Source organism: Dama dama, chromosome 14 (genome assembly GCF_033118175.1).
Source record: "Dama dama isolate Ldn47 chromosome 14, ASM3311817v1, whole genome shotgun sequence".
Lineage (NCBI taxonomy): Eukaryota > Metazoa > Chordata > Mammalia > Artiodactyla > Cervidae > Dama > Dama dama.
In genome coordinates this window covers 26,275,695-26,291,851 of record NC_083694.1, presented here as the reverse complement: position 1 = coordinate 26,291,851, position 16,157 = coordinate 26,275,695, and the positions used below count along the sequence as shown (strand labels likewise).

The 16,157-nt window shown below is 35.9% G+C and overlaps 1 protein-coding gene across 10 annotated transcripts in view; it reads left to right on the top strand.

Moving 5' to 3' along the window:
- ENAH (ENAH actin regulator) overlaps nucleotides 1-16,157 on the top strand; it is a 157,638-nt gene that overhangs the window by 79,455 nt on the left and 62,026 nt on the right. For all 10 annotated transcript variants that reach the window (XM_061160140.1, XM_061160142.1, XM_061160141.1 and 7 more), the window contains exons 2-3: nucleotides 566-731; nucleotides 9,738-9,915. In XM_061160140.1, coding sequence (XP_061016123.1) covers nucleotides 566-731; nucleotides 9,738-9,915 — 344 coding nt within the window. The remainder of the gene's footprint in view (nucleotides 1-565; nucleotides 732-9,737; nucleotides 9,916-16,157) is intronic.

The following is a 16,157-nucleotide window of genomic DNA, read 5'->3' as shown; positions in this document are numbered from 1 at the left end:
ATGTTATCTTACCTGAGTGGAGTCCGGGGCTCCGTCACAGTGCCATCCATGGATCACTAGTGCCCCTCCATATCTCAAGGGACAGATGGAGCCTAGCAGAATTTGTTATATAGACCTTGAAGCAAGCCTGATGATAAAAGTAATTTTTCCAGTAAAGATGGGTAATCAAAAACAGTTTACCAATAGTATAAATGTATATATGCACACGCAGATGATGATTAATTTATACTTGTAGTTATATTCTGTTTAATGAATATATTAGATTTCTTGATAGAAGAAAATGTTTTTTTTATTGTTTATATAATATACAATCTCCTTTGTGGATCCTGATCGCCTTCTTCTGCTTCCTCATTACACTTCATTTTTTGGTCTGTCTTCCCCATTAGAGTCTACTCATAAGAGCAGGAAAGCCTCTGCCTTATTCACTGTTGTCATTTCTAGCACCCAGTAAAGCACTGATTGTTGACCGACTGCTTCGTTAGATAACTATTTTATATGGCCTTATGGGAAACTTAGCATATTTAAGTATCTTAAAAGTTTGCTTTTTTTTTTTTCCTTTTCCCAGTGAACAGAGTATCTGTCAGGCAAGAGCTGCTGTGATGGTTTACGATGATGCCAATAAAAAGTGGGTGCCAGCCGGTGGTTCAACTGGGTTCAGCAGAGTTCATATATATCACCATACAGGCAACAACACATTCAGAGTGGTGGGCAGGAAGATTCAGGACCATCAGGTAAGGATTTGTTAATTCTTAAAGTTATCTAGTATTACAAAAGGACTTGATAGATTCAGTAAAATAAAGTCATATTTTGTAGCCAAAAGAGTCTGTGTGGGAAAAACTGGGTATAGCTTTGCCATTCTACCCTCTCCATCTTTATAAAGCTTGAATTTAGATGACAGTTTAGAACAAATTGTTCAGGAATAAAAATCTGAGTTTTTCAATTAGTGATATTCACTAAATCCTCTGGCCTTCAAACTAGCTAGGTTTGGGAATCTAAAGTAAATTTAAGACAAACTAAAATGTGAAATATCACTTAAGTAGCAGATTATGCTTAAGGAATTCATTTCCCACCAAAGGTATGGAGTATGGGACTATAGGAAGGAGTTCAAAATTTAAGTAGTTTCATAAAGTTGTTAAGTTCATATGTGATAGAAAAATTGTATTAAGGTTGCTGGAATAGTTAGGCTTTTGTAATTCGTGTCTGGCATGACAACTAAGCTTTTGCTAATCCCCTGCTCTGGATTCCTTAGAAAGGTGACTGGATTATCTGATTACTTGATTTCTGGGGCCCTTCCAGATCAGGAGCCAGTAGACAGTGCAAAATGGAGATAGGGTTTTACTAGCATTAAATATATACTAATAGTAGTGAGGACTTTTATAAAGAACAGATTTATGAAATACTTTTGACTGTGGTAAGATAGTAAAATCAGCCAGTGTTAAACATGTGGGGGGTGGGGAAATGAAACAGATTTCCAGCTGAGTTATTAGAGAAAGATAGTTCCCTGAATATCCACTGGGAAACAGGCTGGTGTAGTGTGTGGGGAGATGCTGTGACAGCCCTGTATTTGGGGATGGAAATTATAAACTGGTAATATCCGGGGACTTAGATTTGGTATTTGTGTGGTACAGATTGTGGCTTTGAGATGCTGGGCCTCGAAACTGGTATCAAAGTTTCAAAACTGCCTAAAGCTGAGCCTTTTCAAGAGGCTGCACACCATAAAAAGAAGACTAAGAAAATCTTCCTAACCAGCACCGGTAGGCAGAGGAGTTTGTCTGTGCTAGTTTAGGAGCTCCTCTGAAAAATGGAAGCCTCCAGCTTCATTTACACATCTCCAGCCGAGAAATTAACCAATCCTGGTTGCGGGCCAGTGAAACCCCTACGGCACCTGGCAAAAGCAAATATATTGCTCCCCAGGAGAGGAACTTTCCAAGACCTGAATCAGTTGGCAGAAAGAGCAGTTCACTGAATTCAGCAAGTTTCCCTATTAGTACTGACTGTCCTAGCCTGCTGCTCTCTGCCCTCTGAGGCCCCCTTCTCTCCCCTGTGCCTCCACCCCCAGTCTGTTCTTCTTCTCCCGCCCCTCTCTCCTTTTGCTCTGTGCTCCTGTTGCTCAGCCTTCCTCTGGTTTCCCCAGTCTCTGTACCAAGAACCCTCGCTGCCCAGTGGGTATCCAGATTGTCCTCTCTGTCTTTCCTCCAGCAGACTGTCTCAGGAGTGAGTTGGGCCAGAGACTGACTGAATACTCCCTAAGATGCTGCTACAAAGTAAAAATGGGAACTGGACAACTAGAACTTTATAGAAGTTTAAACACATTACAGGCTAGTAGCTGTAAAATAAATTTTTGGTAAATTCAGTGAATTGGTCATTGGCTATCCTGATGAACAAACCTAAACATATCTAAATGTTGGTGAAAAAGAAGATGAGTATTTAAAAATAATTGGATCAAATCATTTTGTACACTTGAAATGAATGTTATATATCAGTTACACCTCAGTTGAAAACAAATGATTAGAAATCTATGTAAAGATGAAATACCTACATTTTTATTCATAAGAGAAGTTAACTATCCTATGATTTCCAGTTTTTGACAAATGGGGTGTTTCTTAAAATGTCAGAAATTTAAAAACACACTTCTATAAATAATTTGTGACACTAAGATGAAATCATTATGAAGATTAGAAAATGTTAAAAAGTAAAAAAAAAAAAAAAACAAGAAACAACAAAACCCTGGATCTAAGTGACTAAGTGACAAGATATGACACATAGAAACCTGTGGGATGTCTAAGCTGTCCTTAGATAGACAGTCCCTCCCCCACTGCCCGTGTGTTCTCTGTATGTGTGAATCTGTTTGTTTTGTTATGTTTGTTCATTTGTTTTGTTTCACATACCACATATGGGTGAAACCTTAGAGTATTTGTCTTTCTTTGTCTGACTGACTTCATTTAGCATAATACCCTCTAGGTAGATGGACAAATCTTAACGGCATATAATAAGCAAACTCAAAGAAAGCAGAAGGAAATACTAAAAATAAAATAAATAATAAATAGAAATTAATAACACAGAAACTGTTTCCCTGAATAAATTGACAGAATCAAACCCCCAAAAAGTTACAAATAAAACATCATTAGGGTTGGAAAGAGATGTCACTGTAGTTGCAGTAAGGAAATAAATCATAAGATATTATGAACAACTTTACACCAATAAGTGGGCCATTTTGTAGAAAAATATAATTTATCATAACTGGCAAAAAGTGTAGAAACATAATAGACTATATTTTGTTATCAGTCATATATTTTTATCAGTCACAAAATATATCAAGTTAATGATCTACCCCAAATATTTTTTAAAAAGGACAGCGTCCAGAGCATTTATAAGCGAAATTAAAAATCTTTATTACCTGTTTTATGTAAACTGATCTAGAAAAGCGTATTTTGGGACTTCCTTGTCAGTCAGTGGTTAAAACGCCACCTTCCAGTGCAGGGCGTGCAGGTTCAGTCCTTGGTCCGGGAGTCAAGATACCGTATGCCTAGTGGTCAAAAAACCAAAACATGAAACAGAAGCAATATTGTAACAAATTTAATAAAGACTGTAAAATGATCCATGTTGAAAAATCTTAAAAGAAGAGTACTTTATGAGGCTAGTGTAATTTTGATATCTAAGACACAGAACCGTTTCTGAGAGAGGAAAATTATAAACACATTTCAGTTATTAACATTGGTAAAGAGATGAAAGTCTTCAATAAGATAATAGCAGGCCAAATGTAACAATGTATATTGGAGGAGAGGGTGGGGGGAAGATCACCTCTTAACCAAAGAGGATTTCTTTCACTCTATCTCAGTAATGTAAAGGTAGTTTAACATTAGTAGCCTATTAATTTGGCAGGAGAAAACCTAGAAGAAAAACAGTGTTTTCAGGAAAAACACTGATAAAATCCGTACAGAATAATGCTCAGCATATTTGGCATAAAAATGAGTTTTCTTAAGCTGATTAAGGATGAGTAATGTAAACATACAGCAGACATCTACAAGACAGTTCAGTGTTGAAAGGATTTCCATTAAACTCAGGAATGAGTTTGAGGGTTTCAGCTTTAGTCATTTTCATTTTCTCTTGCAGAGGTGGTAATCTAGTAATATAAAGATAAAGAAATAGAAACTATAAGGATTGAAAAGGAAGAAAAAGAGCTTGACCTTATTCACTGATGATATAATTGTCTATGTAAAAAAATGCCAATATCTGCAGATAAAATATTAGAATAAAATTGTCCAGCCAGGTTGTTGGATATAAGATGAATATATAAAAATCAGTAGCATTTTTGTATAACTAGCAATAAACAATTTGAAAATATAATTTTATACAGATACTACTTAAAGTAACAGCAGTGATAAAATACCTAAGAATAAATCTCATAAATAATTGGTTTCATTCCAGAGTACCTTTTTTTCATTGCATGATGGTTATCAGTCTATTTTAAGTGGGAAAATATTATAATTTATTAAATAATGTCTAAGAGCCATTGAAAAATTAATCACAGTTTATTTGTAAAATTGAATATGTACAAATCATATACATATACATGAAAAGCTGCCATTTTTCTCCTTAATACTTCAGTACTTACTGTGTTCTAGGGGCTCTGCTTAGGTTTTATATAGGTAATAAATTCTGAAGTTGAAGAGCAATGCAGTAAAGAATGGGGATGTTACACATGTAAAGAAAGCACAGTTGGTTGTTTCAGTTATGATCAATAAATCATTGTGTAGCTAGGGCATAAAAGAATGATCAGTTTGTTGAGAAGATGGGGGAAAATGTTGTGATGACCTCATAGACAAGATAAGCTGATGAGCCATGTCAGAAAGAAGCATAGATGTTTATTGCACGGTTTAATCTGTTATGATCAGGCTAAAAATGGATGGCTGTATGCAGGGTGGAAATCACTAATCTAGATTCAAGCTCCTTGGGTCTGCTGTGTTAGAATTTTGAAGAAGTTCATACCCAAGAGCATCCTTAGTGAACAGTTACTGTTAAATGAAGGTGTATGTGTCCCTCTTTACTTTCAAAGCTTTTTAAGATTATATAGCATTGTCTATCCTTGAAAGATAGAATTGAATGAAATAATTTGTTCACAGTTTAATTTCACAGTAAAATTTCTATATTGAAAAAACTGAGCTGATGATTTAGGTAACATAATTTTGATTCTAGTAATATTTTCCTCAACTTTTTCTAATAGTCTGTCACTGAAGAGTTGAAAAGTAAACGTAACTATCTTTTTTGTCTGCCCTTATAACCTATTTGTCAGGCAGGATATAGATTGCCTTAAAATTTGGTTCATAGTTTTCTTGTGGTATTAAATTCTAGTAGCTAAGAATTTGTAACCCTCTCCCACTCTCAATATATATAGAAATTAAATGGTAAGACATGACCATAATTTTTAAGTTGTAGTAAAAATAACATAAACTTTACTATTTTAATAAATTTTAAGTATACGGTTCAGTTCAGTTCAGTTCAGTTCAGTCGCTCAGTCGGGTCCAACTCTTTGCGACCCCATGAACTGCAGCACGCCAGGCCTCCCTGTCCATCACCAACTCCCAGAGTCTACCCAAACCCATGTTCCTTGTGTTGGTGATGCCATCCAACCATCTCATTCTCTGTCGTTCCCCTTCTTCTCCTGCCCCCAATCCTTCCCAGCATCAGGGTCTTTTCCAGTGAGTCAGCTCTTCTCATCAGGTGGCCAAAGTATTGGAGTTTCAACTTCAACATCAGTCCTTCCAATGAACACCCAGGACTGATCTCCTTTAGGATGGACTGGTTGGATCTCCTTGCAGTCCAAGGGACTCTCAAGAGTCTTCTCCAAAATCACAGTTCAAAAGCACCAATTCTTCAGTGCTCAGCTTTCTTTATAGTCCAACTCTCACATCCATACATGACCACTGGAAAAACCATAGCCTTGACTAGACTGACCTTTGTTGACAAAGTAATGTCTCTGCTTTTTAATATGCTGTTTAGGTTGGCCATAACTTTCCTTCCAAGGAGTAAGCGTCTTTTAATTTCATTCAGGGACATTAAATACATTCACACTGCCGGGCTGCAACCATCACTACTATTCATCTCTGGACTTTTTCATCCAGACTGAAACTCTGAACCCTTTAAACAATAATTTTCCATTTTCTTCCACCATAACCCCTGGCAACCTCCATTCTCTGTTGTTTTTGTGAATTTTGTTATTCTAGGTATTTCAAATAATTGGAATCATACAATATTTTTTCCTTTATATCTAGCTTATTTCACTTATCTTTAAGTGGTCATCATATTTTAAAAATAATGTCATGTTTGGATATTGGTGGATGAGGTAATTTAGATAAAGCCTCTCTCTGTGAACCAAAATAATTGGATGGAATATTTAAAAGAAAAAAGTCTATTTGGAGAGCTTACATGACAGTGAAGAATTATGGGTCCATGACTTAAAAGAAGAAGGAATCAGAGAAGTGAGCCTCGCTTGGGAACCGGTTTTTACCCAGAAGCACATATTAGTTTTGAAAGAGGAGCCTGAGTAGCTGAACAGAACTTTTGGCAGACTCCTGGGACTAGTAGAACAAAGATTATATGTCAGGTCTGCTAATGAGGGGAGGTTGTCTTGGTAATCACACAGGTTGTGATTTGGGACCCAGAAGCCGCATACCCTGGGGAAGAAGTTTGACTCTAAGTAGACTGGCCTTTAGAAGAACTGATACCCAGCCTCTAATCACTTTTGGTTTGAGGTAATTTGAAATTGTTAGTTTCCCTAGCTGCTTGCCAGAAACAAATGTAAATCTTCCCTGGAAAAATGTAGCATCATTTTAGGCCTCAAAATTTCCACAGCATTATCCATAGTCAGTGTCTGGCATTTGGTCAAAATAAGCAGCATACGAGAAGACAAGAGAACAGTGAGGACACACCTACTGGGAATCCAGTTAATGGAATTATCAGAAACTGACTTTCAAATGACTATGCTTAATGTATTCAAGGAAATAAAAGACTAAATTGAGAATTTCAGTAGAAAAAGCTGAATGGAAATGTTGGAATTGAAAAATAAAATAGCTGGTATTAGTAGCTCAGTGATGAGATTATAACAAATTAAAAGCTACTGAAAAAAATTAGTAAACTGAAATATAGATCAGAAGGAAATATTCATTCTGAAGCTGTGATGTTTGGAGAGAGAAAATTATGGACATATGAAAAAGTGCTTTAGAGACATAGGAAATACAGTAAAAAAGTGTAAGGTATACCCTTACCTTACTGGCGTCTCAGAATAGAGGAGGGAATGCGGCAGGAGGAGTAATCGAAGACAAAATAGTGAACACAAATTTTCAGAAATGGTGAAAGGATATCACCTTAGAAATGCTGTAAACCATAAGTGGATAAGTACAGAGAAAACCACTTATAAACATACCATATTAAAATCACTGTATACTAAATTCAAGTTGAAGTTCTTTAGTTTGATCCATGAGAAAAATAGAGCTTTAAAAAGCAGTAATAAACTGTCAACTGACTTCTCAGTAGAAACAACAAAAGTTAGAAGGCAAAGAATAAAAGAAAATAAATGACCACTTAAGTCCCATACCTAATAGTCTTCAATACTGAAGGTGAAATAAAGATATTATCTTGAGAAACCAAAATGGAGAATTCATTGTCAGGAGATCTGCTTTGAATGAAATTCTAAAGGGTGATCTTCAAGATCAGAAATGGTCCCAACAGAAGCTTGGAGAGGACAAAGGGATAAAAAGCAACAAAAAAAGTGTAAATATTGGGTAAATCTTAAATGACCATCAACTGTATAAGACTACTAATAATGTTTTATGGGATTTAAAATATAAATGGAATTAAAAATACCTGATAAAAATAGTGTAGAATTCTTAGGATGGGCACTGGGGAAAAGGGAGTTTTATTGGAGATGAGGTATTGTAAGTCTGTGTATTGTTGAGGTGAAGACAAAAATATTGGTTCCTGTGTGTCTTTGATAAGTTTAAGACGTCTGTTTCAGTCTCTAGGGCAACCACTGAACAACAGTGAAAACACTGTGTAACTAGCAAGCTAATAGGACAATATAAAGAACTCTGAAAGAAGATATGATAGATTTAGACCCAAATTTATATATAACTTACATTAAGTGTAAATGAATTAAACACTACAATTAAAAACAGAGACTGGTGAATTGGATAAATAATATGAAATTGATAGTAAGTATAAAATTATAGCTGCACACAAAGGACTGAGAACAGCCAAAGCAATATTGCGCAGCTGCAAAGTAGGACACACTAGTGGCTATCCAGCCTTCCTATAAAGTTACAGTAATTAAGTCACTGTGATGTTGGCTCAGAGGTAGGCATACTGACCAGTAGAACAAGATAGAGCCACCTAGACACTTGATTTATGAAAAAGGTAAACCTGCAGCAGGCTGATAGGTACTGCTGGATCAATTGGACAGCCATATTGGAACAAAAAGGAAAGCTGAACCTTATTTCATATTGTAGGCATAAATCAATTCCAGTTGAATTAGAGATGTAAATATGAAAGTTAATACAGTAAAGCTTCTATAAATTAACATGGAATAATATTTTTATCACTTTTATCACACATGAGAAGCATTTGTTAAACAAATTTCAAAAAGCATTGACTATATAAAGGAAAAGATTGTGTGTTTGGACTGAATAAAACTTAAGAACTTCTGTTCATCAAAAGACACCATTAAGAGAGTGAAAAGGCAAGTCACAGAATGGGAGTAGATATTTGTAACATACAACCAACAGTGGGATCATCCAGAATATATAAAGGACTCTTAATAGATCAGTTAAAAAAAAGATGGGCAACTCAGTTAAAAAATGAGCAAGGGATTTAATTTAAGCTCATATTCATAGAAGATCTCCAGATAGCCATTAAAATACAAAAAAGTGCTACATCTCAATGGTCATAAGGGAGCTACTACCTAGAACCTCAATGATGTAGTATTCACACCCAGCAGAATCTCTGAACTTTAGACTGACGATACCAGTTATAATGATGCACTGTATGTGTGGTTGTGCAAGCCATTGTATACTGCTGTGGGAGTGAAAATTGATGGGACCAATTTGGAAAGCTACCTGGAGTTTTCTGCTGAAGTTGAGCATATGTATGGCTTGTGACAATTCCACTTCTAGGTATATGCCCACAGAAATGTGTGCAGTAAACCACAATTACATACAATGAATGGATGCTTCTCATAAATAATTTTGAGAGAAGGAGGGCAAATTACAGTATAGTGTGTAACTCCTTTTACATAAAACCTCAAAACCTACAGAACTATTTGTTGATGTTAGAAGTGTGGCTAATACCTTTGGGAGGGGGTTTCTGATGTTAATGTCCTAGTTTTTGATCAGGGTTTGGCTATGTAGGAGCAATCACTAAGATACATACTTATGTTTTATATGCTTTCTGAATTTATAAAACTTCAATAAACATGTTCACATATATTTAATGAGGGATATAGATTTTCTTTTGTTTTGCTGATTTACTCTTAAGGCCAGAGACATGTAACTATCAGCCTAATATCTATCTGGCTGTTAACTTCTGAAAACTGATTTTACTCCAGATACTGGTTTTAACCATTTTTTCTTTTTTTGCCAAGGTTGGTCAGGAGCAGGTTTGAATGAGCATGTCCAGTCAGGATGTTGACATTGCTGATTTTGCCAATTATTAGCTTAACTTTATAAAGAATTACTGTCTTTTAGGTTGTGATAAATTGTGCCATTCCTAAAGGATTGAAGTACAATCAAGCTACACAGACCTTCCACCAATGGCGGGACGCTAGACAGGTGTATGGTCTCAACTTTGGCAGTAAAGAAGATGCCAATGTCTTCGCAAGTGCCATGATGCATGCCTTAGAAGTGTTGAATTCACAGGAAACAGGTAGGGTGTCCACGGGTTACCTGTTTTCTTGAACTGAAGTGCTGTGTGTATATTAAACCAAGTCTTTCCTGACCAACTTTTAAATCATATATATATGTATTAATATTTGAAGTGATTCTTGAACTTCTTTTGTTTTCTACAAAAATGTGAACTTTTGTTTGTTGATGATGAACATTTACTCTAGAAGGATACTCTTATGAGACTGGTTAGTAGTTAGTAATTTTTTAGTGTTCTCATTTGAAGTTATTTAATTTGTTTATTCTGATCTAGAACCTCAACTTTCATTGCAGGGACATGAGACTCAGAGATAAACTGTGCACTGAATATGTGTATTTGTCATCATCTTATTTTTTATGATGAAACACATGTTTTCTGAAACATGTTTTTTAAGCCACTACTGAGTCCATGAATTTCAAGGTCTAGGACTAGGTCTCCTTCCTAGTAGATAAAAATTCCATTCTAAAACTTGTTTAAAGATTTTCAGCATGCCCTCCGGTGGTGCAAGCTATGAATTGCATGTTCTCTGACACTGCATGGTGGTCAGAAAGGTGTGTAGAAATAATTCACTTAAAAAAAAGCACACACAGGATTTGAAAGTGTATATATGTCAGAGATGAGCTCTGTTTTTATTTTGACTTAAAAAATAGGGAAAAAATGCCAGTTTGTGATTACCTCTTTGGGGAGATAGATTTAGTAATCAGAAAATTAAGGTTATAATAAAGCAAACATGTATGATTACTCTTGCTTGCCTTTGTGTATTTAGTAACAATCTTATTGATATAAGCGTGCCATAAATAAAGTTTGTTTATATATTTTATGAGGAAGGACTTACATAGTTACATTAAAATTCAATATTTTGTTGAAAGTACAGAATTTCAAAACCTGTTATAGATAATTTAAATTTTATTTATACCTTGCCCTATTCTAAAAATGATTAAAGCATCTAGCCTCTGTGTTAGTCTATTTCAGATGTGATTTTCAGGGCAAGAAGACACTTTGGAATCTTGCTGAAACTACCTTATTATACCTATAGGTGGTTTATATTAGATTTTATTTTAAGGAAATTAATGTTTCTATAAATAATTTGTATATAACTCTCTTATCTATTTTGAGAAAATAAATCACTAGAACTTCTAGTCTGTCACTAAGTCTAGAAAATAGCAGAGGATAATCTGCGTATTTGTACAGACTTGTATGTACATTGTCTAAGTCACTGTACTTTGCTTTCAGGCATCAGTATTTTATAAGCATTTTCTTGTCGGTATAGAATTGCTTTTCTGTTACTTAGTTTTACCATAAGGAAGCAACTCTAATTGTTGTTCTTAATATTTTATTGAATAGATCAACTACATAATAAATAATTAAAGAGCCAAACTTTAGAGAGCATATGTGTGACAATAACATTTAGCTTCTCCATGTTTGGAACAGTCTTGCATTATTTTTATTTCTGAACTTTCAAAAGCATGTCCACTGATACTAAGAATTGAATGTTACTAATTTAAAGTGGTTACCATTATTATTCATCTTATCAGTTTTTTTTAACCAATTGGAAAAGGTTGTTTTTATCAGTGTATAGTCATATAGTTTGTCTTCAAAATGTAGATGCTAATTAATGATTTTTTTCGTTTGATCTTGATCTTTTGAAATTAATGAGTCTTAATGTGGAGAGACTCAATTACATTGTCTATTGTAAAGTAATTTCCACGTTACAGGAAGTTTAGTACATGAGAAGATTGCCCACCATCTCATTAGCTATGCAAGCATTTTGGTAAAGCAGAAAAATTGAATAGATTCCTCTTAGATAAGTTTGGAGCTTATTCTCTTCTCTGTCACATTCTCAACTTAGAATATCATGGCCTGAGGCAGGAGAGAGAGTGGTGGAAGAAGCTGGTCCATCCTAGCCATCTCCTTGCATCATGGCCCCAGTCATTGCCAAGGAAGCTTTTGGTTCTGTGGCTTTTTCATCAGAGAAGGCAAAGCACATGAAATGTTCTTTATAGTCTGACTTACTTAGAAAATGACCGTTTTTGTACATTAGTATAGTTAAACACTGTCTCCAATTTTTGATAGCAATAGTTGGCTTGGCATTGGAGGCATAAGGCACTTCCCTGGTGGCTCAGCTGGTAAAGAATCTGCCTGCAATACGGGAGACCTGGGTTCGATCCCTGGGTTGGGAAGATCCCCTGGAGAAGGGAAAGGCTACCCACTCCAGTATTCTGGCCTGGAAAATTCCATGGACTGTATGTATAGTCCATGGGGTTGCAGAGTTGGACATGACTGAGCAAGTTTCAGTGGGGGCATAAGAGGATTTAGATGCTGTGAATCTGAAGTGTCCTCAGGAAAGGATATAAACTTTTCTGTAGATCTCAGAAGTAGGATCGGTAAGAACTCCACCCCCAGTGTTAATTTTGTGAGTCCCTGCTATCCACATAAACAAACATACCCAATAATGTCACCTCTCATCTTGAACATGTCGTCCCCTTCCACAGCTGTTTGCTTTGGATTCATAGCCAGTTCCTTGCTAAAACCATCTATTCTCTTCCTGCCAAAACCAAGTTGGGAACAGGTAACTTGCATGTCCCCTCCCTAAGTAAACAATATACCCTGTAAATCTCTGATCAGAAGCAAAAGAAACAAACTTATTCATAAAGGTAAAGTACCTGTAGCTACTAGTCTGTTTTTACTTAGTGTCTTTCCACTTTTTAAAACCAGTTTTTCATATTGAATGCTTCTGGATTTTCTGTTTATTAGGTTTAATGTATTATTCATTGAATATTCGCTAGTCCTTTTTAGTGGTGTTCAGGCTTTTTAAAGTTACGGTCACCTTTGTACAAAAAAAAATCTTTTTCAGATGCTTGGTGCATAAACAGACCAATGCCCCCCATTCTCCCCCCACCCAGAAAAAAAGAAACCTGCAGAGATTCTCTGATTAATGTGGGAATTGGGAGCCTGTGACCATGGGGACACCCATGTGGTTCCCTCAAGCAGGATTTGGAAATTACTAACTCATCTTTTCTGCCAAAATAAAAAATCACAATTCTCCCTTCCTCTTTTCTTTGCCCCTCCACATCTCTAAATCCTCAAACAAAATGTTCAAATTAAGGGAAAAAAACAACCTTTTCTATAGCTAGTCATGCTGACCTTTACAAGGTGCTCTGTGTGCATGTTTAATATTTCCATTTCTTTTATGAAAGGGGTGGGTGGCAGGAATGTTTTCCTTTATTTTGTTTTTAACTTAGTGTGCAATTATCTAATATACTGGAAAGTACAGAAGGTGCTAAATACAGTGAGTTATATTTGGAATTTAAGAAACAAGTCCCATGTTCTAACATTTTTGAAAAAGAGTTGAATTTAGTGCTTTCTTTTATACCAAAAGCTAGTTTATCAGTTTCCTTTGCCTAATAGAAATGGACTCAATTAAGTACATTCAAAATGTGTTATCCAGCCTGGTATTTTTTATTTCTTTATTATTTATCAAGTACATTTGTAGCAGTTTTGCAGGTAATAGTCATGGATTATATAAAATATAAAGTCAGTCTTTTTCGTGATCAGTAGATGTAAACTTCCACAATCTATTTCATTTTGAAAAAGGTTTAAGTCATTTGAAAAAAGATAATTCTTAAAATCCATTTTTAATAAAGGGAAATCATATTGGTTTTAAGTAAGATTATTCTACTCCTTTTGTTCTACTGAACCAAGATTAAGCTACCTTTATAAGAGGAAAACCTTAAAATATTTTACTGTTGACTAAGACTGCTTTTGCTGGATTTTACTTTGTATCTGTTGAAAGCAAGAATATAGTCAAAGATAACCTCCTGTAGGAAATTTGCCTTAGAACTTATAGTTAAATATTTATGAAGACTGAGATTCCATTCATTTTTTTAATTGGTAATTTGGTCTGATAAACCTTACAGTATTGCATTTGTATGAGTTTTATCTCAGTACTTTAAAAAATCTGTTTCAGATATGTTTCAGAATTAACTGGACTTAAAATATCTCAAAACGTTTCTAGAAATACTTTTTATGTTTATAGTGGCACTTTTATTTTTCAGACATCCAGATTGTCAGTATTCATGGGACCAATATTAAGGTTATGTCACAAAAACCATCAAACACGTTTTGAGCATAGGTCCTGTGCTGGGTACTGGGAGTGATGCTAACATGATAAGGCCTATCCTCTGCCTTCTAGGATTTCACAGCAAAATTAGAGTACAGTTTGTGACATGTGAATTAAGTATGCAGAAGGAAATTCTAGGGTAAAGGGAAGTTTTGAAGAGAAGATGATGTTTGAGCTGTCTTTTGAAGAATAAGTAGATGGTAGAAGAACATTCTGGATAGGCTTGGAGGCATGAGAGCCTGGCGCAGTTGGGAAGCAAACAAGCGATGTGGTGGGCTTGGGCCGGAGGGTTTCTATCTATCTGGGAGGGAAGTCACAAGAGATGAGACTGGGCAGGGCCTTGTGTTCCTGCTGGGCAGTGTGCAGTTCAGGATACTGGTTGGTGACGCGGTCTCTGAAGGGTGCTGAATAAATACTTGAGGACGAAAGTGATGGATTGGTAAGCATGTGTTTGTAGGCATGCATGGAGATGAGTTTCAGATGCCGTTGTGATAATACCAGCGAGAATGATGAGGCCTGAAATGGCAGTATAAAAAGGGAAAGGAGCAGAGTAAAAAGGAGGTGACAAACTTTTAGTGCCGACCTTGCCCGTGCATTGTCTTAGGCCTTCTACTTATGTCCTCATTTAGGCCGTAGAGCAGTTCTGAGGCAGGAATAATAATCTGTGTTTAAGGCACCAGTTTTGTGGCTGGTCCTAATTGGGCACATTTATTACCGATAATCTATATAATAACACTACAGAGTTAGTGGTATTAAGCTTGTTTTAGACATGAGGTTGGGGCTTACAAAAGGTCTCTGGACTGGCCCAAGAGCCCACAGCAAGACAAATGGCCATTTGTACCCTGATTTAGTTTTAGCATTCACCCTTTTTCTGCTGTGTCCGTGAGATGTAATGGATAGGTCAGGAAGAAGAGGGTGCTGTTCTCAGTCAGTCACCAGATTGTGTCATTCTGGGCAGTCAGGGAAAATGGATTCTAAAGGTGATCTTGGATATAGTACTTCCCACTTCTAACTTTCCTTAATCAATGGTCTTACCAGAGAAGTAACAGTGTGAAACATAGAATTGTAGCTCCTAGTCAGGATTAAATGAGTAACAGGTTTGGAGGTTGCGTGGGTGGAACAGCCTTTTTCTGGGTGCTTTCTTCTCTAACTTAAACCTCTTCACACCCTTCCACATTTATAAATTCACAATCTCTATAAAAACATGAGGTTAATCTGTCAGTACTGTCACCCCCAGTTTCTAATTAAGAAGACTGATACAGAGAGGTGGGACTTTCCTGAGGTCATATATACGTAGAAAGGGAGTCTCAGCTGGGATTGGATTTTACTGACCTTCAGGAGATTTCGTTTCTCTGCTTTTCCACTCAAGATCTTCAAAGCATATTTTAAAAGGCTTTTGAGGGATGTCCGTTTAAGGTGAGAAAATCAGAGAGAGAAAAACTTTCATTTACTTTTTGTTTCATGGTTTTTTTGGAGGGTAAAATTTTATGGTCTTTTTTTTTTTTATTTAGTGGAAAGAACTTAGAGTTGGAGGTGAAAGACTCCAATTTTGACTCCTCCCCTGGTGGCAGGTTGCTTTCTCTAAAGCTGTTCCCGTCTATGAGGAAACATATAGAAGGATCCTTGTAAAAGGATCATGAGAACACCTGTGTTAGTGTATCCTAGGCATTAATTGAGGTAAAGACATTAGTATTTTTAAACTATAGGATGTTATTTTTTTTATGCTAATATTAAAAAATACACAGAAAATTCTACTGTTTGGATTAATTTACTTAGAGAAATAAAAGTGGTAGACAGACTTTGAAGTTTTCTCCAACCTCTTCGTCTTTACTGACTGGTAAAGATATACCATGTTATGTTTCCCCATAGAAAATCAATTAATTTATCCATCATTTGATACATACACGGCAGGGAGAAATTAGACTCAAATCTTGTCCTCAAGGATTCTTCTACTCTTGCAGGAGAGATAAGACACAATCTTAATCCAAAAGAGAGAGTTGTCTGGGAGGTACAGATAAAATTCTTTGAGTGTTAACAATGAGATGGATTTTTGAACTGATTTTGAAAGATGAGGTAAAAGAGGGACAGAAGGAGAAAGGCACATCCATCCGGCCCAGGAAGTAGT